Source organism: Thamnophis elegans, chromosome 9 (assembly GCF_009769535.1).
Source record: "Thamnophis elegans isolate rThaEle1 chromosome 9, rThaEle1.pri, whole genome shotgun sequence".
Lineage (NCBI taxonomy): Eukaryota > Metazoa > Chordata > Lepidosauria > Squamata > Colubridae > Thamnophis > Thamnophis elegans.
In genome coordinates, this window is record NC_045549.1 from 48939655 (window position 1) to 48963447 (window position 23793).

Consider the following 23793-nt stretch of genomic DNA (forward strand, 5'->3'; position numbering starts at 1 on the left):
ATAGCCAGCAATTTTCCAAGTCAAGATTCCTATTAATTTTATTCTGAGTATTAAAATCCCTCAGTCTTAATGCTAGTCATATGTAAAACATGTTCAATGTAGACCCCTAGTTTGTAACTTAAAACATTCTGATCTGAGTTTACAATGGCTGTTTGGATCATTTAGATGCCTCCCAGGTCAATACAGCCAGGGCAATTTTAAGACTGGCATAGTTCTAGTATGGTCAATATAGCATCAAAACAGTTCCAGCAAAGTTAAACAGCCCCTTTCCAACTTGAAATTTCTGTCATTATTTTTAATCATATACCGTATATACTCGAGTATAGGCCGACCCGAATATAAGCCGAGGCACCTAATTTTACCACAAAAAACTGGAAAAGTTATTGACTCGAGTATAAGCCTAGGGTGGGAAATGCAGCAGCTACCGGTAAATTTCAAAAATAAAAATAGATACCAATAATGTTTTTGAATATTTATTTCAAAGAAAAACAGTAAACTAGCGGTGTATTCAATGAAATACTTCACTCATCTCATGATGCTGATGTCCCGCTGTGATGATGATGTCCCGTGCAGCCGCGGGAGCGATGTCCCGCCTCCTATGACACACGGCACAGTGATTCCTATCATTGGATCACTGTACCAGAGGAGGTGGGACATCGCTATGTGGCTGCTTGCCATAACAAGGAGGAGGTGGGACATCGTTGCAGAGCGGCAGGAGGGGGAGGAAGGGGAATCGTAAGACAGCCCTGCATTACATTAGAACGTGAGGAGGGGGGATGGTGCGGTGCGCGCTGCGCGGCAAACTGACACAGAGGGAGGGGAAACTCACAGGGGCACTGGGCCATTCACGAGTGTCACCCAGCGGCATGGCCCCGCCCCTTTTTCTCCTCCATTTCAGGCAAATTTTTCACTGACTCGAGTATAAGCCGAGGCGGCTTTTTTCAGCCCAAAAAGTGGGCTGAAAAACTAGGCTTATACTCGAGTATATACAGTAAGGCATTTTAATGCATCTGTTTTTGAAGACTTTTGTGCTATAAAAACCACAAAAAGAAGAGCAGAAGAAAATCAAACGTCTAACCTCTAATGTCTGACCTTTTATCTGTTTATTGTTGGGATTTTTTTCCTAATAGACTGCAAGAAGCAAAAGTAGGAGTATTTAAAGGAAACTCTTCTTGACAAGTGGTTTGATTTTCAGTATGATCATTCAATTTGGCGTGGAATAATTCTGTACGCTGAAAGCAATGTCACTGCTTTTATTCCTTTGCAGATATATAACAAACTGAAAAATGTGCCACATATGACAGCCTATAAGAAAGATGATATCCCTGATAGATTTTATTATAAAAAAGGAAAATTTGTTTCTCCGTTGACTCTGGTAGCTGAGGAAAGATGGTTCATAGTAGAGGTAAGTGCTTCCTACAGCCTGATTTGTATCAATTGGGATTCCCATGAACAATTTAGAACAACAGTTTTGGGCACCAGGGACCGATTTTGTGGAGAAAGGGTTTTCTGCAGATTGGAGGGAACATGGTTTTGCATGTGCTACCCGTATCCCACGAATATGACTTTGCTTGAGTGTGCAGCCCAGTTGCTGACATGCTGCAGACTGATTCCAGTCCACAGACTGGAAAAGGATAGCTATTATAGAAACAAAAGAAACAGAATAGTTATTGAGACTATTGATATGCTCTAGAATTGGTTGGTCAAAGTGTTCTGATATCAAATAAATGTGTGCATGTTGGTCAGACATGATATTATCTCCTACTTTCTAAAAATTTGTCTTGATTTTGTTAATGATAGATATGCATAACTTATGAATACTAATTACAATATAATTTCAATTTGATTATGCATAACTGTTTCTTCTAGTAAATATAAGACATAATTTTTAGCTACAGCAAGGTTGATGCAGACATTGCCTCCACTGATAGCAGAAAATACTTTCACTTTTTCAGCAATGCTGAATGTTTCATGAGTAATGCCAACAAATAAATCACTGACTAATAATTCAATCAGTCAGTGATTACTTCCAATTTATAGTTTGGTGAACTGGAGCTAATAATATCATGAATTAATCTTGGGTGTTCTTTCTTAATTTTCTTAGCTTCTATTTGTGCTACAATTTTAAAACAATGGTAGCTGCAATGGCCTTGAAAGCATGAACAAAGCCAACCTACATAGGGACAGGAACTTTGATTTTCCATTGCTAATGTAGGCTTATGAATGCTGGACCCTGCGGGGGGGGGGGGGGTGGAAACAGGGAAAGACTTTAAATTAAGGTTTTAGAAACTGTTTCTACGTTTTTAAAAATATCATAACCTTCATGAACTTATTGTGAAGAACCAATTAATTTTTTTTAACCAACAAAGGAAGTCTGTTGTTTTTTTTTACTGAAATGATCATCAGCAGGCATAAATTCACATGCTTTGGACATGTGATCTTCAAGCTTCACTTCAGACTCAAGAATAAATCTTAATTTTCTAGAGATTCCCTGCTATTTAAGAACTGTTTTATAAGTGGAAGACTCTATTAGGGAACAAATCAAGGTGGAGGAATTTGTCCATACAGTTGGCATTGGGAAGACACAATTCAATAGCATATAGTAATGTGGGAGTCCCCCTCCTTACAAGGCTGCTTTGTTGAATTCAGTTCCAGGAAACTAACCACCAGTGGTTTGCACATGATGAAACAGCTATCAGGTTCCAATTAATACACCTAATGAAAAAAGACTCCGTCTGAATTTCCTCAAAGTTCCATTTTATTAGAGATGTCATATTGGCACATCTGGGAAAACCCGCATCTGAAAGCTTCCAGGTTTTCCCTACCCAAATGAAAGTACAAGTCTCTGCCCAGCACCCACATGTCCATCACATGATCCAATCAAGCCCTGTCCCAACTGGAAATGCCTCCTAGTCACATCACTCAAGGTGCAGGGCAAGTTGTCCTTGACTCTTTGAGAAAGGAATGTTATTTTGCTTTAATTACCAGTATATCTCCCATGCTCTATAAGGGATGTAGTGGCTCAGTGGCTAAGACGCTGAGCTTGTCGATCAGAAAGCTCAGCAGTTTGGTGGTTTGAATCCCTAGCGCTGCGTAACGGAGTGAGCTCCTGTTACTTGTCCCAGCTTCTGCCAACCTAGCAGTTCGAAAGCATGTAAAAATGTAAGTAGAAAAATAGGAATCCCTTTGGTGGGAAGGTAACAGCATTCCATGCACCTTCGGCATTTAGTCATGCTGGCCACATGACCATGGAGACATCTTGAGACAGCGCGAGCTCTTCGGCTTTATGAAAATGAAGATGAGCACTGCCCCTTAGAGTTGGGAATGAATAGCACATATGTGCGAGGGGACCCTTTACCTTTACCTTACCCATACTCCAAAAAGTTCCCCCTCCTAGTTTCCAATAGCATTAAATGTGGCGGGCCTGAGGCCCAAATCAAAAGATGGTTTCCAGGTCTGACAACAGCGCCTGTCATGTTTGCTAGCATTAACTTATTGGCCTGCCAAGGTTTACCTAATTTGCAGACTCTGCAGCCAGCAAGCCATAATTCAAATTAAATCTTTTAACAATACTAGATATTGCTGTGGGTTCAGTTACTTGTACAGTATTGGCAAAGTCAAAAAATTTAAAATTCTCTGTTCAGCCTGAATTTGTCAGTACAGACAGTCCTCGACTTACAACAGTTCGCATAGTGACCATTCAAAATGACAATGGCACTGAACCCCCCCCCCCCACCATTTTCAAACTTATGACCATTGCAACATCCCCATAGTCATGTGATTTACATTTGGATGCTTGATAACTAACTCACATTTATGACAGTTACAGTTTCCCGGGTCATGTGATCACTTTTTGCAACCTCAACTTATAACCACAATTGAGCCCAAAAGTTATGTTGCTAAGTGGGAAATTTTTTAAGTGAGTTTTGTCCCATTTTATGACTTTTCTTGCCACTTTTGCTAAGTGAATCACAGCAATTGTTAAATTAGTAACACAGTTGTTAAGGAAATCTGGTTTCCCCATTGTCTTTGCTTGTCAGAAGGTTGCAAAATGGGAATCATATGATCCTGGGATAATGCAAATGTCATAAATATGAACCAGCTGTCAAGCATGCAAATGTAAATCATGTGACCATGGGGATGCTGCAACAGTCATTAGTGTAAAAAGTGGTCATAAGTCACTTTTTTCAGTGCCGTTGTAACTTCAAACAGTCACAAATTGAATTGTTGTAAGTCAAGGAATACCTGTATACTACAATGATTTAATCATCTTATCCCTACAATATATATTAAATAATGTTTTTCTCACTCCGAAGAGCAGAGAATCACTTCCATTTTGGGATAATGGCACTGGAAAACGAGAAGCTTGGCAGAATGGATGGCATGGCTATGATAATGAATTCATAGATATGAGAGGGATCTTTTTTGCATATGGACCAGGTAGGACAAGCGAAGTTTATGATGACCATATAGCTTTTCCTCCCTCCCTTTCTTCTGTATATCTATTGATTAAGGGTGCTTATAACTGATGCATAGATTTGGATTTTCCTGGAAAGTAAAGAATATGGTTTCCATTTCTAGATTTTATGTCTCATTTCAAAGTAACATTCTCTTTGTTTTAACAGTATAATGGCCAGCCGTGTTATTAAAATTTGTTTCAGCAGTTACAATCCATTAACAGGTGATAACTTAAAAAGTCTCTTTTTTGTTAATGCATATATGAATGACTATAGACGGTAACACAGAAAAACATATATTTTTCAGGATTTGAAATTTAAATTATTTAACCCTGACATCAACCCAGACAATACTGATTTCTAGAGTCAGAGACACACAAAAGTAATTCAGGCTAATGATCTTCATAGATCCATTTTCACCATAAAACTCCAGTACACTTGTTCTTATCTTAATCAAGTCTGGAAAAAGACATTTTGTCCTAATTGGGGCAATTGTGTCAGGTCTTTGTGTACTTAACACAAAGTACACTGCTGCTAATTTACTAATTGGAGAGGTTCAAATTTGAGTTATTTTAATATACATTTCTATAGTGACTGTATATTTTAAATGCCATTCCCAGGATAGATAAGCTCCATAATGCTACAGATAACATTCCTCACTAGCCTCTTGTTATGCTGTCTTTTGGCTATTCTCTTGTCCTTAATGGATCATGACTTTTTTCTGCTGTACCATTCATCCCCTGCCATACCCCAAATTAAACCATGTACAACAGTGATGGTCTATATACATGCTGAAAAGATGCTTATTAACTCTGGCACTAAAAGTTCATGACGGAACTCCTGAATTATGTATAACCACCGTGTTATTATTATTGATGTATTTTATTATTTTATTTGATGTATCCTTAACTTGCTCTGTGTCATACATTGTCCAATGTATTCTTAATTTTACACACTCCCTGGAGATGCAGTGCATGGCAGGCAGCATGTTCACTTTTTTTAAATAATAGATGTGCTTGCAGCATTCTGGCGAGGGCTGCTGGTCTAAAACGCCTCTTTGTCTTGTTTCAGATTTCAAGTCTAACTTCAGAGCTGCACCAATCAGATCAATTGATGTGTATAATGTTATGTGCAAAATTGCAGGAATCCCAGCACTGCCAAACAATGGATCCTGGTCGAGAGTGGCCTGTATGTTGAAAGATAATGCCAATTTGGCCCCAGCGTTCCAATGGAGCAGCTCTGTGCTGGGACTTATTCTGTTTTCATTGTTTGTATAACAAATCTTGCAACACCAGTCTCAGTACAATGTCAGTCAGTGTGTCTAGTTTCCTCCCCACCCTTCCAATTCAATGGCAGCATTGAAATGGAAAACGCTGTTGGGAGAAAATGATATAAATTAATTTCTGAAAATCCTGGTGCCAAATGCTTGGAGGAGTATAAGCAAACAAAAACAAGCATGAGTTAGTTCCAATGGGCACCTGTTGTCCATTACCAAAGTAAGCCTTTTTCTGCCTTCGGCCATCAGTTCCAGAATTAATCCCCAGGTGGCTGAAACTAGTAATCAAGATGCACCAACTCAAAGCAGACAGACCCACTTGCTAATCACATCTTTTTCTAGCAGTTTTCTGCCTTTGCAATACATTTAAATTTAGATCAGCTTTTCACAGTTCATCACCTCCCATGATGTGTTATTTCTATGCTGTCCATAATTCTCTGACAGCCAATCTGGTAGACTATTTTGCCAGGGATAGTGCACATTGGAGCCACTTGTATGGACAGCAATAGGAAAATGGACTTAAATGACACTTAGAAGTTCTAGAACGTGTGCCCCAGATTTTTCCTAGTATATATACATGGAAGGAGACAGCCTGTAACTGATCAATAGTACGTAGTCACTTTATAGATTCCACTGGAGCCTCTTGGCAACTTCTCTAAGAAGACCTCCGATAAAGACCTCAAAGCTTCATGTGGCTGCCTGTTCCAGTGGCTTATAGGTCAGGAAATCAGTTCTGATGCTAACCTGAACCTGCTTCTGTTAGTTATCCCTTTTCTTTGCGACAACCCTTTGGAAAGATGAAAAGTACTTTATCACTTTCAATTATTTCTTCCATGGCCGAAGCATAATCAGATCCTTTCAATGCGTTCCATTTAAACACCAGTTGCTGAGCTCAGCATGAGGAAGAGAAGAGACCAATGTACAGTGGTGAATGGTGGTGGTGAATCTTCAATAAAGAGGTCTTCAAACTTTAGGGAATTGATTTGGACTGATAATAATGATCACAATGACTAATAGCACTCTTGGTGCTGTATCAAAAAATTCTGGGCAACACTTAGAAAATCTGCACATTGACAAAATTTCCTCCTGTCAATTACAAAAGGCTACACTGCTTGGATCTGCGACTTACTCCACTGAGTACATTTCACACAACTATACACATATAATGCCAGGCAGAAGAATTCCATAATAACTGATAAACATTGATGTGTGCTTTTAAATCTCAAGTGAATCATTGAATCAATTGGAATGGAGGAAAAGAAAATCTTTTGTTATCTGGCAATTGAATACAGAAGGCAATTTAGTTCTTGTTAGGCATTTGCACTAGTTGGAAAACAAAGATCTATTGTTTAAAGGTCTACATGCTATATTAATAGGGCAGACTGTTTGAATTCTTTGGAGCAATGTTCCCTCCCATTAAAAAAAAATCATTCAAAACCTTCATTAAAATGACCTAATTTTACAATTTTGCAAGAAAGACAAACAGAAAAAAAAACCAGAACATACAAAGTAATCTTCTGTATTCTGGTGGTCAGAAAGCTTCATGATTTCTTTGTTTTCTCCTCACAACATTTTTAATCTTTTTTAAAAACTCTTTTAATGATAGTTGGGTTACCCCAGACTTACATTGGTGGAATGGAATTTTGAGCCTAGGTATTATTTAGAAAAGTGCACATAGGATAAAACCTGCTTTTATTGATTGCTGCTAAGCAAAATGATTCTGAGGCAGAACTTTTCAGATATGTTTGCAGAAGTTTACAGATGTGTAGCAAGGTAGCTGAATCATTCCCACAAATATGAAGTATTCAAATAAAAGAAGAACTACTTGGATTGATGGACTATGGAAATGTCAATTTTTAAATGTCTTTTGAATTGATTTTTTGAAGAAAAATCAGGGATTCATTTTATAAAGCCATGATATACATAGAGAGTTAACAAATGTACAGCTTTAAAAATAACGGATGGGTGGGATTGGGAAGAGGAGCATAGAAAGTCACTGATATTTAGAGTACTGTTGAGCTGTGAAAGTGTGACTATTGTGAAAAAGGATAGATGGGATTCTGTTTCTCTTCTCAGACTAACAGAGGCTGGAAAGAAATTATGCAAGCAGGGTCAGGACTCTGTCCATCTGTCTCTCTGTCTTCTCTGAAAACTTAACAGTACAGGACTAAATTGGGATAGGAAGAGAAGCTGACAAAAGAAAGATCAGCTCAGAAATGGGCTAGATAAAACTGGAGGTTATAGAAGAAATTTTTTATTTGTTCCATTCCAGAGCCAATATATGGGTTGCGGTGGCTCAGTGGCTAAGACGCTGAGCTTGTCGATCAGAAAAGTCAGCAATTCAGCAGTTTGAATCCCTAGCGCCGCATAACGGAGTGAGTCCCATTACTTGTCCTAGTTCTGCCAACCTAGCAGTTCGAAAGCTTGTAAAAATGCAAGGAGAAAAAATAGGAACCACCTTTAGTGGGAAGGTAATAGCATTCCGTGTTCCTTCGGTGTTTATTCACATAACCATGAAAACGTCTTCAGACAGTGCTGGCTCTTCGGCTTTGAAACAGAGATGATCACTGACCCCTAGAGTCGGGAACGACTAGCACATATGTGCAAGGGGAACCTTTACCTTTAGAACCAATATATCTAGCTGTACTATACATTTTAGTGCCCATGCATATGCATGCACACACACACAAATAGTAATTCACTATGTTACACACCACCTTACACATCTACTGGTGCCTCCTATGACCACGGTTTGAAAAGATTTTGGAAAGAAATCCAGAAGCTGTACTCTGCAGGATTTCCTGTTTGTGAAGACTGTGAAAATCACCCTGTGGAGAAAAACCACCTGCCCACCGCCTTTACCACCCCTCAACCTACAACTATGTCATTTTTAGTTCCACCACATTCTTCATTGAGGTCAATAGCTATATTAATTCTTTGTTTAGATTTGCATGGCCACCTCCCTTTCCACGGTCCTGATTGGTGAATGAAGTTTAAAACAGAAATTACAATATAAAAGACTATTAAATATACAACAGTCAAGAGTAGAACCCACAGAATGACATCAGGCTTCACTAATTTCCTTCTGGGCAAACAACCAAGTTTTCAGCATTTTCTGAAAGTCAGGAGAGTTGGGGCCAATCTAACTTCAGGTGACAAAGTTTTTCCGAAGGATACACAACCATGATGAAAAAGGCACTTTTCCTGGATCCCATAGGACAGTGTTTCTCAACCTTGTCAACTTGAAGATGTCTGGACTTCAACTCCCAGAATTCCCCAGCCAGCATTTGCTGGCTGGGGAATTCTGGGAGTTGAAGTCCAGACATCTTCAAGTTGACAAGGTTGAGAAACACTGCCATAGGATGTCCCTTTTTCATTGATAAGACTCAAAGCAGGCTCCTCCTTCCAGATCTAATATGGAGGGCACAGACTTATGAGTGTATGGGGGACATGGGTGGTCTCAAAAGGTTAAAAAAGAGCAAGAAGTGGCTACAACTATGCAGTCAAAATCCTGACCCTTTTATGTTTGGCACAATGCAGGGAAGATTGGCGGGGTGGGGTAGGCTTTGATTACACCTTGTAGTCACCATCTTGACTTTTTTGAGCCACTCCCTGCAAACCTGCCTGGTAGGGGGAAACTGGAAGAATGAATTACCGGTAACACTTGTCTTTAGTTGACCTGATTGGGATTGCAGCAAATGAGATGGGGAAGCTATTTCTTCCCCTGCAGAAAACTCTTCCTCATTATCTTTGATTGGAAATAGGTGAGACTCTTCTGGCTTCACAAGTCTCCTCAAAGAATCAATTTGTCATGACAGGCAAACATAATCTCTTGTTTCCTTGTTAGTCATCTGGGTCTGTGTTTTGCATTTTAAACAATTGGTGCATTAAACCGGTTTTGATTTTGTTTGTTTGGCCCTCGGTCACAGTAATTGCAATCTACTTTTGACTTAGAAGCCATTCTGGTGCCTGGACTAAGGTAAGTGATGGGGTTTGGGGCAGAATAAGAGGAACCATCTGGGAAGCAATGGAAGACAATGAGTAGAGGACTAGAAAAATATTTTAATTGCTATGGATAGCACCAGTAAATGTGGCAGAGTTATCCAATGTCTACTTTCTAATGGAAGACTGTTGCTGCTGCTGTTATTAGTGCGATGTCGTGTCTGACATATTGCGACCTCATGGACAATGTTCCTCCAGGTCTTCCTGTCCTCTACCATCCTGTGGAGTCCATTTAAGATCACGCCTATTGCTTCAGTAACTCCATCCAGCCGCCTCATTCTCTGCCATCCCCTTCTTCTTTTGCCCTCAATCGTTCCCAGCAGTAGGCTCTTCTCCAGTGAGTCTTTCTTTCTCATTAGGTGGCCAAAGTATTTGAGTTTCATCTTCAGGATCTGGCCTTCTAAAGAGCAGTCTGGATTGATCTCCTCTAGGACTGAAGAGCCGAGGTGGCGCAGTGGTTAGAGTGCAGTACTTCAGCTGACTGTTAGCTGCAGTTCAGCGGTTCAAATCTCACCGGCTCAGGGTTGACTCAGCCTTCCATCCTTCCGAGGTGGGTAAAATGAGGACCCAGATTGTTGTTGGGGGCAATATGCTGACTCTGTAAACCGCTTAGAGAGGGCTGAAAGCCCTATGAAGCGGTATATAAGTCTAACATTGCTATTGCTATTGATCGCCTTGCAGTCCAAGGGACTCGCAGGAGTCTTCTCCAGCACCATAAATCAAAGGCCTCACTTCTCTGGTGCTCAGCCTTTCTTATGGTCCAACTTTCACAGCCATCCATTGCAACTGGGAAAACCATAGCCTCGACTATACACACCTTTGTTGGCAGGGTGATGTCTCTGCTTTTTAGTATGCTGTCTAGATTTGCCATAGCTTTCCACCCCAGGGGCAAGCGTTTTTTAATTTCTTGGCTGCAGCCCCATCTGCAGTGATCTTGGAGCCCAGGAAAATAAAATCTGTCACTACTTCCACTTCTTCCCCATCTATTTGCCAGGAATTGAGAGGGCTGGATGCCATGATCTTAGTTTTCTTAATGTTGAGTTTCAAGCCAACTTTTGCACTCTCCTTCTTCACCCGCATCAAGAGGGGCTCTTTAGTTCCTCTTCTAGGCCCTTTTGTGAAGATTAAGTCATCACAAAAGTGCCTAGAAGAAGAATCTTCATTGATCCCACTTCCATCTGCTATATTACTCTTCTTGGGAATCCTGCTTCTGTATGTGATATACATGCCAGTATAGCCATAGTAGACTCTGACCTTTTTATTTTGGGGAAACAATAACCTTCGGAAGGTTCCCATCACATGACCTTGAAGTATCAGGATCTTCTCAGGCAGCAAACAGCTCACATAAATTCCTCACCTCCCTCCCAGCTGCTAATACATTCCAAGCATTCTCGTTTCTTCCTTCGTTTCTGTTGTCAAGTTGCAAGTGGAAGTACATTAGGAGTCAGCCTTGACAGCCGTTTTCTACGATCTTTTCACCACTGATTGTGCATGTTCAGTTCAAACACAGATACTACACAGAAGTGGTAGCAATCTGCCAAAATTTCTACTTTTTATTAAAAAAAATAATTATGGCATATGATCTAAAGATAAATTGTAGTTATGTACTCATAACTACAGGAAGACATTGGACTGACTATCTACTTTGGAAAAAAGAAAATGTCAACAGTATTTATATTTATCCTGATAATGAAGTGTTCAGTAAGAGATTGCACAGCTTCACCATTAAAATAGGCCACAAATTAATATAACTTTCTCAAGAGAAATTATTTCCCAAGGCAAAAATTTTAATCTTCCTTCATTGTATTTTCCTTCATTGGATCAGTATGAATGATATTATTAAATCAAATAATTATTTTAATAAACCCATTTTTGTTAGGTTTTTAGAGACAACCTTTACAGGAATACGTCTGCTACATATGAATATTTTCAGCTTGTATAAATGACAGTATTTCTTTAGCTAATTCCATTCCCTTTTGTTAATTTCTTCATGCAAAATGATTGTATAGGAATGTGTGGTCTGTCTTTAAATAAACAAACCATAAAACCTTAAAAGATACATATAAATATATCCAAATTTAGGTGACTATGGCAAAGTGTGTATTTATGTAATACAAGATTATTCAGCATTATGCAAAGAATTGTGCACAGAAAATTAACACTACAGTATGCTCATGAAATATCCCAACACTATTTAGCTGATGTGTTCTAAATTCTTCCTTTATGATTTTTAATTAGCTTAATTTTATTCACGTTCAACCCAAATGCAAAAGTGTAAAATGCAGGTGAGAGACAGAAAGCTGACAGAATGAATTTTTCAACAAACAGCAAACTAGGTGAAAATTATTGCACTCAATCAGTAACATGATTCCAGAGAATAAAGATTGTGTCAAATGCTATTTGAGTCCAGAGCTTTTGTAACATATCTGTCCTTAGACCAATGTTAAATACTATATTTTGGGTCATTGAATAATGATTAATTACATGTGGGGTTTTTTTGTAGTAATGGAGTTTCCAATTTATTTCTTCATTCTATTAAAATATAGAAGTCTTGCAATCAAGACCAAATCTATAAAGTTGCCTAAAATTATTCCAAAATCTGAACGTAGAATTTCAGTTATCTTTAGAATATACAATTTAAGCCATGAAAGCTATTGCAAAGTTGCTATTAAATACCAGGTTAGATCACCATAAAATTTACAGTACTGATTTATGACTTAACCATGAATGAAATAATTGACTTGGCAAGTGCTTCAGAACTCCAGATAGATGAGCTGGTTGGTATGGATTTGACCCAAAACAGCTGACTTGGTTTCTTGGTTGCTGGGACAAGAGTTAAAGATCACAAGATTTTTGTGGTCCGCAGGAATACCTTCCCATTTATGAGAAAACTTCAAATGTGGGTTTTTACTAGTTGTTGAATCAACAGAATAGAGATACTACTAGTATACCGCCACCTTATCACTCAGTTTCCTCTGTGATTAAGTTGTAAGAGTGGTATCCAGTGGTATCCAATGTAACTGTAATTCTAAGAAGCTAATTTTGGGAGACAATGTTGACATTTATGCTGAGATAGTAGGGCCTGCTTGGAATTTCATGGCCTCTATGACATACATGGATCTCTGTCAAATTATAATCAGGCTAATGAATAGTCAAACCTCATTTTAGTTTTTGCTTTAAGCTGAGTGGGATGGATAGTTAGGGATATTGGGCAGTTAGTCTTAACTCATTGTTCTGATCAAACGTCACAATGGTTTGGTCTCATTTCCCAAGCTTGCTAAAACACTGGCAGTTTTTAAGAAAAGATTGGACAGTCACTTGTCTGAAATGGTATGGGGTTTCCTGCTTGAACAGGGCGTTAGACTAGAACAGTGATGGCTAACCTTTTTCTAAAGGTATGTGAAAACTGCGCGTGTGCACGCTATTGCACGCACACACATACCCACCCACCTGTGCATGAAACCCACCCTGTGCATGCACGAGCGACCCTCCCTTCCATGTGGGGGGGGAGTTTCGCCCTCCCCAGGCTCCGACAGTTTTTCTGAAGTGTGGGGAGGGGGGAAAATGGTCTTCCTCGGCCCTCTGGAAGGTCGAAAATTAGTTGAGAGCTGCCATGCCAGCAAATATGGCTCTGCATGCCACCTGTGGCCCACGTGCCATAGTTCACAGGACTAGAAGATCTCCAAGTTCACTCCAACTCTGTTATCCTGTTATTCCGCCATGGTGGCATTCCTATTATGCCGAGATGAAGGTCTTTGCTGCCAGAAATTTATAAAAACTGGTGAATCTTTGAGGGTACTAGGATATTTTACAGAAGTCAGAGTCACTGATTGTGGTAATCCCTTTTATGGACATGGACGGCAGTCCTTTGAGAGTATTCCCTTTCTTTAGCATTATGACATCAGGATTTCTCCATGATTTTTTTTTGGGGGGGGGGTTCCAGATGATGAAAAAAGCTAGAGTGCAAATGGGGTAAGACTCATTTTGAAACCGATTAGACATAACATAGTACAGTATATTAAGTCATGCTTAGTAAGTGCCAACGAAGGCTCTAAAGCAGCCTTCCTTTTTATGCAGGCCAAGAACGTACTGTCATTTCCTCCAGAAAACACTTAAGAGAGCTGCTGTGACAGATGTGCAAGACATTTTGAGAACAAAATTACAAATCTTCATGATGACTCATACAAAGAATAAGCGCTCAGAAGATGGGAAGGGATTTGTCCATCCCTGAAAAAGCTTATCTGGTTCCAGGGGATTTGGTCAGCTGTTATTGTACCATGATGGTATTCTTATTGATAAAATGCCAGTGTGATCTGGGATTGGAGACATTATATCAGAGTGCTTTTTCTTGCCTCTCCCTTTGTGCAATATTTGTCTTATAGATGTTGGATTTTTTGTTTGAGTATAAGAAAAAGAGAATAATAATAACAGTAAATAACACAGGCAAAAATTCAACTTAGCTATATTCATAGCACTATCTCCCTTTATTATCTAACTAAGAGCTCCCTCTTCTGGATTTATAGGACTGTACTTCTATGTATAAAGTTAAATATAAACACTCATTTTTGATAGAAGCAATCTGAAAATTAGTCTTATTTACAATAACTCCCATTCAACTTTTATATTTGCATAGTTGAAGTTAGAACATATTTCTAAACATATTAGAAAATTGAAATCTAATCTAAGATCACCTGTTCCACCTATTTATAGCAAAACCAGGAAATTATGAGAGATTTAGAGCACAATGTATCTTAATGCATATTCTTTTCCTTTTAAACTGTATTATCTGTAAATGAATATGGAAGAGAAAAGAGGGCAGCATTGTTAAACTGTAAGCAATGTCATTGCAAGATTAAGGAAAAGTAACGGGAATGTCAAGTCCTACTGGCTTATTGTATTACTTAAAAATATTTTGATGATCTGTTTCAGAGCTTTTGTAAATAAAACTAATAAAAAGAGATCCAAGTTTTTTCATTCAGCAATTTTCAGTTTCTTGAATTAAAAAAAAAGGTACAAGTAGATCATTTGAGTCTAATCCATTTTCTAACTTGCAATTTCCATAGGGAAATTTTGTCATAGGTATATTGAGAGGCAATTTAGTGTAATGATTAAAGGAACTAGGCTAGAAACTAGATGTCTCTGAGTTTTACCCTTGACTTAGGCACAAAAACCAACTGGGTGATTTTGGGTTGATCACTCTGTCTCTGTCCTAGGAAAAAGGCAAGGGCAAGCCACATATAAAAATATTGCAAAGAAAACTGTATAGTTTTGTTCATATTGTTGTCAGGATTCAAGACAGACTTGAAGGCACCAGAACCAATAAAAAAATCTCCATACCTCATTGAATCTTAGCCAAAAGGCCAAGATGGATACAACATAATGAATTTTTAAACTTATGTTTGGTCTATGACTGTATTTTAATAAACCAAAACTAAAAAAAGTATCTTCTGCCATGTCTGATAATCTCAACTAAGAAGATAATTATTTGATTGAATCCAGATGCTGCTCTACAGTTCCCAACGTTCAAAACCAGGAATTAGGAATGCAAATGGCTTAAAATTGAAAATACATATTTCCCATGGAATGGAATAGTCTGATAAAACAGCTCTTTTCCTTGTCTTGCTAGCTGAAATTAATTAAAAGAAGCAGTTGGGAAAGCACTGTAGGATGAGACTAGGACCATAACAGTTACTTAAATCAGTGTTTTTCAACCACTGTGCCGCGGCACACTAGTGTGCCGTGACATAGTGTAAGGTGTGCCGTGGGAAAAACACCCGCTGGGTGTTTTTGCCTCGGGACATCTCTGTGTCCACTGCTCCCTCTAAGGTGCGCGGCTGCGCACGTGGCAAGAAAACACCGCGCAGCCGTTTCAAACTGCGCGCAGTGATTTCTGCCACAGGCTCCCGAAGCTGAGGGGAATAGCTGCTGCTGCCTCCTCCTCCTCCAACAGCACTGCCAGATTTGCCGCCAATGCTGCAGCCGAGGTGAAGCCTCCAAAGCTCCCGCATTTAAGTCTTAAATGACAGTTTGGAGGTTTTTCACCAGTAGCTCAAGTATATCAGCTATACCCATGCTGTTAGAAAGGAAAGTTCCTGAGCATTCATCCATGTCCCTTAAAGTGAAACTGGGGTCACCACTTCCTGTAGACTCTAACGCTCAATGCAGGTCATGCCATACAGAGAGATATAGAAGTGGCTTTGATTTACTGTATATCCAAAGTTCTAAGCTACAGTGGAAATTTTCAGTTGATTGTTACTTTTAGCCCAGTCTAGCCCCTTATAGCCAATCAGTTTAGTTTATATAAGGCCTGATCCCCCACTAATACACTCTAAACTCCAACCCACATGATGAACATGTGCTCAAATACAGTTTGCCATATATGCAATGAAATCTATAGTAGAGAGAAGAATGTGGGCATGAATTTACATGTGTATCTGAGGGTATTCATGTTTGATTGCAGATTACAAAATAGGAATAGCACACTATGCATACCCAAGCACTGAAAAGCACTCCCCCACTATACTTAACTCTTCTAAAATTGGAAAACTATAACAGGGTTAATTGAACTGTGGCAAAATAATATTAAGTGGAAAATGGTCAAAAAAATCATGGCAATACCAAAGATCTGCAAATAAAAATAGATGGTCATCCTGCAGACACTCTTCATAAATAGGAATTAAAAGTCAAGAAAGTAATAACAATTACGGGTTGTTTTGTTCCATGTGTATGCAGTTCTTTTACCAAATGCAATACAGGCGTAAAGGTAGCATACACATATGGGCAAATAATAACATTTGTCTATTGAATGGGAAGCAATCTCAGAAAGATTTAAACCACAAGTTGTAAAAGGGCCATAGTTGCCCACCCCCGTTTTAAAGGATATAATGGACATTAGAGAAGCGCAAAAGCTGACAGAGCAACAGAAATATGGACCCAGGGCATTGTGTGGATTGCTGCTTCTCTGGAATTAGCTCCTAATTCCTTCTGTAGCTTAAAAACATTTTAACAAAGGCCGTTGACAATCATTTTGGCACTCTAAAACAAGGAAAATAGCAAATAAAACTAGTTCAGCACTTGGAGGAGGCCCAGGAAAGTTTTGCAGCCTATATTGCATAGTATTAAATGTTTAATTTCCACTTTGCTCACTTTTGGAAGTAACAATGCCTGGGAGAGAGGGCAGAGCAAGAGTTCAGCCCAGGCTGTTAATATAAGCAGGAAAATTAAGTCAAAGACTTTAGTGGTTGTTTTATTGGTAATGTGAAACTGATTGAAAGGGTTAAGATCAGATTTCCTGGTAAAATAAAGCAAGAGGAAATGAGACATGTGGGTTTTCTTTTTTTGGGGGGGGGGCTTATAAAACTGATCAGAACTAGAAGAATTAAAACTGAATTGCTTGATAATTTCCAGAGAAATTTACTATCATAGTCTTCTTCCATGCCCTGAGAGTTACTTATCCTCAACTGGTATTTTTCTTGAGGGAAGAATTTTATAAGCAGAATATTTTCATCTTTATATATTAATGTACATTTACTGTGTTTTTTCTGTATTGTTTACTGTAAGAGGAAAACTTTTGATTTGTGTTAGCTGTGATATTTTGGAATAGGGAAAATGGAGGAAGGGAGAGAAGAGAAAAATATTTCAAGGGAAAAAATGAGAATAAAGAAGCAAACTGTAAGAAACTCCATTATCTCCACACTTTTTGATTTCTACCCAAAACATTGATGCAAGGGCAGTAATTCTTCCATTGTACTTTAAAGTGTGTGGTCAAAGAAAGAAAACCCCACATCTTTCCTCTAAGCCAGTGGTAGTCAACCTGGTCCCTACCGCCCACTAATGGGCGTTCCAGCTTTCATGGTGGGCGGTAGGGGTTTGCTGTAACTCTGCTTTATAAATTTAATAAAGTAAAGTTACTTCCCTACTTTATAAATCATCATTACTGTGGAACCGGTGGGCGGTTAGAAAATGTTACTACTAACAGAGATACAAAAGTGGGCGGTAGGTATAAAAAGGTTGACTATCCCTGCTCTAAGCAATCGATAATCTAAATTTAGGACTGTGAGAAATTTAATACAAAAAGTGAAAAAGGAGCATTACAAAAAAATTGAGGAGAGGAAAAGGCAAGACAAGGCTAGGAGAATAAGGAATGAATTTGAATAAATGCAAGAAGAAGAGTTTTTGATTGGCAAGAAAAGCTGTTCTAAGCCAAATTTTTTGGAGTGGGGGCAACTTGCAAGAAGAGAAGCAAGAACATTTGGCAAGTCTGGATGCATCCAGAAAGTTGTTATTTAGAATAAAGATCCTTGGTTATTAGTAGAGCTGATGATCTCAGGTCAATCCACATAAAAGCAACATTTCTATGTGAAAGAACGTTGGTCCTTACCTGAACGTTTCTTTTTGGTAGGTGAGAGGGAGGGGCGACTCCTGGGATATTTTCACAGCCAGATTGGTCCAAAGACTGAGAGAAATCTTTTTAACCTCCTCCTTTCCCTGTGGCTCCCAGTTCTTTGAAGTCACATGACCAGAGCAAGCTGCCAAGAAAACAACATGGGAAAACCACCCCCCTGCCCCTCACCCCGACTATTACCTACATCTAACTGGGGCGGGATGTCGCCTCTCCCTCTCGCTTACCGAAAAGAAACGTTCAGGCAAGGACCAACATTCTTTTTCCGGTAGGCTCAAGGCAGGGGCGACTCCTGGGATGTACCCAAGCTCAGTCCCTGGGGGAAATTAAGATTTGGGGGGGAGGGGCGGTTGCTACCTGTTGTAGTACCCTCCACCCAAAGGACACCATGGCCAATGCGAAGGCATCCAGCCGGTAGTGGCGGATGAATGGAGTTGGGGATGACCAAGTGGCTGCCCAACAAATATTTTCGAAAGGAGCCATCGTGGCCCACACTGCTCTAGTAGTGGCACTCCGTGTGGAATGAGCTGTGATCCCCAAGGGGGAGGCTGGCCCGAGGACTCGTAGGCCGTAGAAATGGCCTGTCACAACCACCTGCCAATGGTGGCAGAGGAAACTCTGGCCCCCAAGGAACCAGGCTGAAATGAAATAAAGAGGACCTCAGACCTACGGAAGGAAGATGTGTGTCAGAGATAAATGTGCAAAGCATGACGAACGTCCAGCCGGTGCCAAAGGCACTCCCTCTCATTAGACAGAAATTGGGAACAAGGGGTAGGTCCCAAGTTGGGAACCTATGGACGGGAGGGGGCCATAAATTAGCAGCTCCCCTCAGAAATCTCTTGACTAGGGAATGGTGGGCTAGAGACAAATGATCATCCCCTGGCAGAACTGAGGCCAGGGCGGCTACCTGACGCCTCAAGGTGTTGTGAGAGAGACCCCCATCCAGACCTTTCTGGAGGAAGTCCAGAATTTGAGCAACCGAAGCCTCGGTTGGACAAATCCTGAGTGGGCTGCACCACTTAACAAACGCCACCCACGGTAGGGGGAATCCTCATTTTCCCTTCTGTTGAATTAGGCACTGTGGCAGGTGATATCTTAGGCTTAAAAGCCTGTCATAATTTATGGGTATCATCTTAGGTGACCCACATGCAGCATGCTGATGAGTAAAATTCCCCAGCCAGCAAATGCTGGCTGGGGAATTCTGGAAGTTGAAGTCCGGACATCTTCAAGTTGCCAAGGTTGAGAAACACTGCTTTAATAGATGAACATATTTTAACTGTGTACAAAGGAGATACTATTTGTGTCATATTCTTTCTGCCTGACTCTAGGATTTAAAACTGAATACCGTTTTTCCTCCTTCTGTTTATGCTTCATGTGTTGCTTTGAATGCTCTAAAAAAGAACTTTCTGAACAGTTAGTTCTTCCTTTCCTTCAACAGAGATGCTGCTATCAACACTCTTTGCCTCACAGTCTATTTTTGCATTCACATATTTTTCACTTTTTTGTAGTTGCTTGTTTTTCCCCTTGGTATTAAATTGTTACTTTCTGAACTTGAACATTTTATCCATGTCTTATTTTTTTCTTTTCACTTAAATCAGTATGTCATTCTTTTCTCTTTTTTGCTTGTTCTCTGCCATTTTTATTTATTGTTTTGGTACAAGTCAGTCTTGATTCCTGCCTATGGCACACTACTGTTTTTCTTCCAAATGGTCAGATCCTGGTTTGTAGTTTAACCCTTTGTCACAAAATTGCTATTTTTTTCAGATTACTTGCTATTCTTAGCTGTAACTCATTTTGTTTGCCCTCAATTGAAACGAATGAATTGTTTAATGTGCCCACACTAATTTGCTAACACTCCCTCCCTGTTCTGTCCCAAAATGCAGCTATCCAACAATGCTTCCCCAACAGGCAAATGAAAACCAGAGCCAAAATTGAGTGAAGAGTGAAATAAACTTGAAAGCCAAACTATCAATCAGATGCAGTAGTCAGCTATTCCCCAGTTTCAGGGAACTGCAAGATGGAATAGCACAAGTGCACGCAACCCCCACTGCCAAGGGGCCTGGCAGCTAAAACCAACAAGAAGGAGTTACTATGGCAGAATTACTGACCCTCCTTTATTCGAGCAATTTCACGATCTGCCCTGTCTTTCTCTTTGTCTAGAGTTCTTAAATTCTTTAATGTGCTTTCAAGTCATACTGAAAGCCCCCAATCTTTTGGGAAGTGGTTTGCTCAAGTGTTCCCAGATGTGCTTTTATTAAACAGACATATTCAGTGTAACTAGAGTGAAAAGCTTCTTGCATATGGCTATTAGCTTTGGAAGGCAGGGAAGTTTCCTGTTCAGCAAGAATAAAACACAAATCCCTTTAGAAAATGCTGCCCTTCCTACTTTCATTATTATCCTGCTGCACTCCATCAGCCAAGAGGCAACCTACCAATTAATAACATGCTCAAATGCCATAGATTGAAGACTGGGGGGGGGGGGGGGGGCAAAAATCTGACTTCACCATATGGGGCATTCTGGAAAAGTCCCATCAGGGTGATGGATTCCTGAACAACTTTGCAACATTCTGCTGGATGTCCAATATTAGCATTTCCATAATTATAGGCAATGACTCTAGAGAAGTGATGGCAAACCTTTCCAGACCAAGTGCCCAAAGCACGTGCGTGCACGCACAAATGCGTGTGTACACCCCCGAGCCCCCCAAATGCAATGCACATGCGGCCCTTGTGCATGCACCCCACCCCCTGCACAGCCCCCCATGTGTGAGGCCCCCCCAAATGTGCCCTGCCTACTGTGCATGCATTGAAGAGACCCAAATACCAGCTGGCCAACGGGAGGCGCTTGTGCATGCTTGGGAGAGCTGAACTGGAGCGACAACTTGTGTGTCATCAGAGACGGCGCTGCGTGCCACCTCTGGCACACGTGACATAGGTTTGCCATCAGGGTCCTAGAGTTTCTCAGATGATGACCCTAAGGAACCTATCTTGGCTACAGACTTCAATGGTAGCAGGGAGATTCATAAGAGTCATATGACTCTGCAGATTCTGACCTATGTAATGCAGTGTTATCATTGTGTCAAGGAGGCAAAACACAAAGGTGCAGGATTGTAACGTGACTCTTGGGAGAAATGGCTTTTTGGTAGTAAAACTCATGTAGAAACAGTGATAGAGTGAATTGAAGAAGAAATTAAATGCCTGAAATTTAAAGTGCAACACAGGAAACTAATAAAAATAACCTCTTTTATGGGGCTCTCTCATTCTCTACTAATCTGCCTGGAATTCTGCTCCACTCAAGAAAGGTACTAGTATAATGACTTTTACATCATAAGCTCTTCTCTGCCTCCAACCTTATGGATCTATGGTTTTGTCACTTGAACCTTGAAATGAACACAAATTCTTCCTGCTGTAGCTTCCTCTGCACCCATGTCACCTAAAGTCCCGTTGACAGGCATCCTTACCATAACCTGCTTAAACTATATTTGAAATCACCCTTTCTGCCAATATCACCAGTGATCACTGACAAAAGGCTTAGAATGCATAATAAAGCTCACTAAAGTGGCAGAAAAATACAGAGTTCAGTACTAAAAATTTTTTAAAAAGCATTTTCATCTGAAATACAGTATGACAAATTTCTATCATTCCCCAGAACAGAGTCAGACCATAAGGCCTCCTTTTTATATTATAACAGTGGTTCCCAAACTTGGCAACTTTAAGACTTGTGGACTTCAACTTCCAGAATTCTCCAGCCAGCTCTGAATTCTGGAAGTTGAAGTCCACAAGTCTTAAAGTTGCCAAGTTTGGGAACCACTGTATTATAATGTTGACACATTAATTATGTTTGATTCCTTGAGCTATTGTTTACCATGTAATTCCAATCTATGCCATCAGTTTTTTTTTCATTAGTGGTAATTAAATGAATATGTTCTTCCAGCATGTAATCTGACTCTCAAAAAGGTGAAATAATAGTCCTATAGCCAGTTACATGGCTAATCATTGAACTCAATGGAACTTTTTTTCTCAGTAGAATATATAGATTTGCACTAGTACTGGAGGAAATAAACACAGAATAAAAAGGTGAAAATGAGTCTATTTGGACATTTAAGGAGCGGTTTTATGCATTTCAATATCCCTGCAGAGAATTTCTGGATTGAGACAGCACAGCTGTCTGCATGAGAGCTCAGGTCTCAGGAAGTGAATTGTAGAGTGAAAAGCTAATAAAGCTGGAAGCCTGGGAGAGAACATCTGGTATGTTTGAGGCGGTAGAACATGAGTTCCCTTGAGCCAATCAACAACTTTGCTGGTAATTTTTCAAGCAAGTCATGTATGTCATTTAGGCCCCCCAAGACCCGGAAAGTCACAAATTGCAAAAATAGTTTTGTCCATGAGATTATCCTACATTATATAACCTTTGTGCCCCACAAACACTGGTTGTTCTTTCTTTCCAAGAAAGAGAGGTGAACAAGGTAAAGGTAGGGTTTCGTGATTTTTTGATAGTTTAGCACTTGAGAGAAATGTACAATTAAAGCAATATTTTGGCATAAAGGTGTGCAGAGATGCCAAAATGATTTCACCCCAAAATAATCCTGCACAGTGGCATGCAAACCAGATTGAATTCTAACCACTGTAAATTCCAAATATACTATTTTGAATTCAAAACAGCCTGTCTTGCATTTGAGCACAGCCGTTTCGATTATTTTAGAAAGTGTTCTGAAACATCTGTTTTGTTTCAAAACAATCCCACAATGATCCAAACAGTCCTTTCCCAATACAAAACAGCTGTTTTAAAGTCAAAACAATGGTTTCAAACTCAAAACTGGACAATTCAAACTGTTTTGCATGCTTCAGTTCCTGCATACCTATCTTTTTACTAAATGCTTAATTTTTAGAAAAATGCTAGTTTTAATAATAAACTATTACATATCAGGTATGAAAAAATACCTCTTTCCAGAATCCTGCAGTGAAGGGTCAGATATGTGATTCTTGTCAAACAAATAGCAATCCAACAGATGACTAAATTATACAGTTCAACTGTTTTGCATTAGGCAAGTTCAAATATATTCTTAGGTTCAAATTCCACACGACCATGAAGCTTTCTTGATGCTTGACCAGCTACCAACTCTCAACCTAACTAAAAGGAGTGTTGCCACAGTAAAATTATGCTTAGTTGCCTTGAGGTCCTTGGAGAAGAAGTGGGTATAAATGAAAGGAAGCTTTTCTTCACTAAAGGAAGACTTCATAAGTATTCTCAAACTGATCTTTCAATATATGATGTCTTCTGAAAGATCTATGAGAAAATTATATTTCAATTATTATAATCAAGTTTTAAAGATAATGATGTAAGGAGAATTCATACCTCAATGGCCAAACGAAGTTTCAACCACATCATTAAGGAATCATGATGGGAAAGTCTGCTTATTTTTTCTTCCTAAGGAGGAAGACAACTAACTGCTAGTTGGGAAGAGACAGCATTTAGCAAAATTAATTAATTATTAGATGTCATAAGGCTTAATTTTTTTAAAAAAAATTCTAACACACAAAAAAGTATAACATTCACATGATAAAATGAGTTGAAAACACAGAACATAATTGTATGCACATTTTCCTTACAGCACTGGAATTTGCAAAATAAAATAAAAAAGGCTTGAAAACACAACATA

The 23793-nt window shown here is 39.5% G+C and overlaps 1 protein-coding gene across 2 annotated transcripts in view; it reads left to right on the forward strand.

Moving 5' to 3' along the window:
• Positions 1 to 7563, forward strand: part of ENPP6 (ectonucleotide pyrophosphatase/phosphodiesterase 6) — a 29853-nt gene extending 22290 nt beyond the window's left edge. For both annotated transcript variants that reach the window (XM_032223989.1, XM_032223990.1), the window contains exons 6-8: positions 1268 to 1405; positions 4317 to 4440; positions 5529 to 7563. In XM_032223989.1, the coding sequence (XP_032079880.1) occupies positions 1268 to 1405; positions 4317 to 4440; positions 5529 to 5734 (468 nt within the window). In that variant the 3' untranslated portion in view covers positions 5735 to 7563. The remainder of the gene's footprint in view (positions 1 to 1267; positions 1406 to 4316; positions 4441 to 5528) is intronic.
• Positions 7564 to 23793: the final 16230 nt, after the last annotated feature.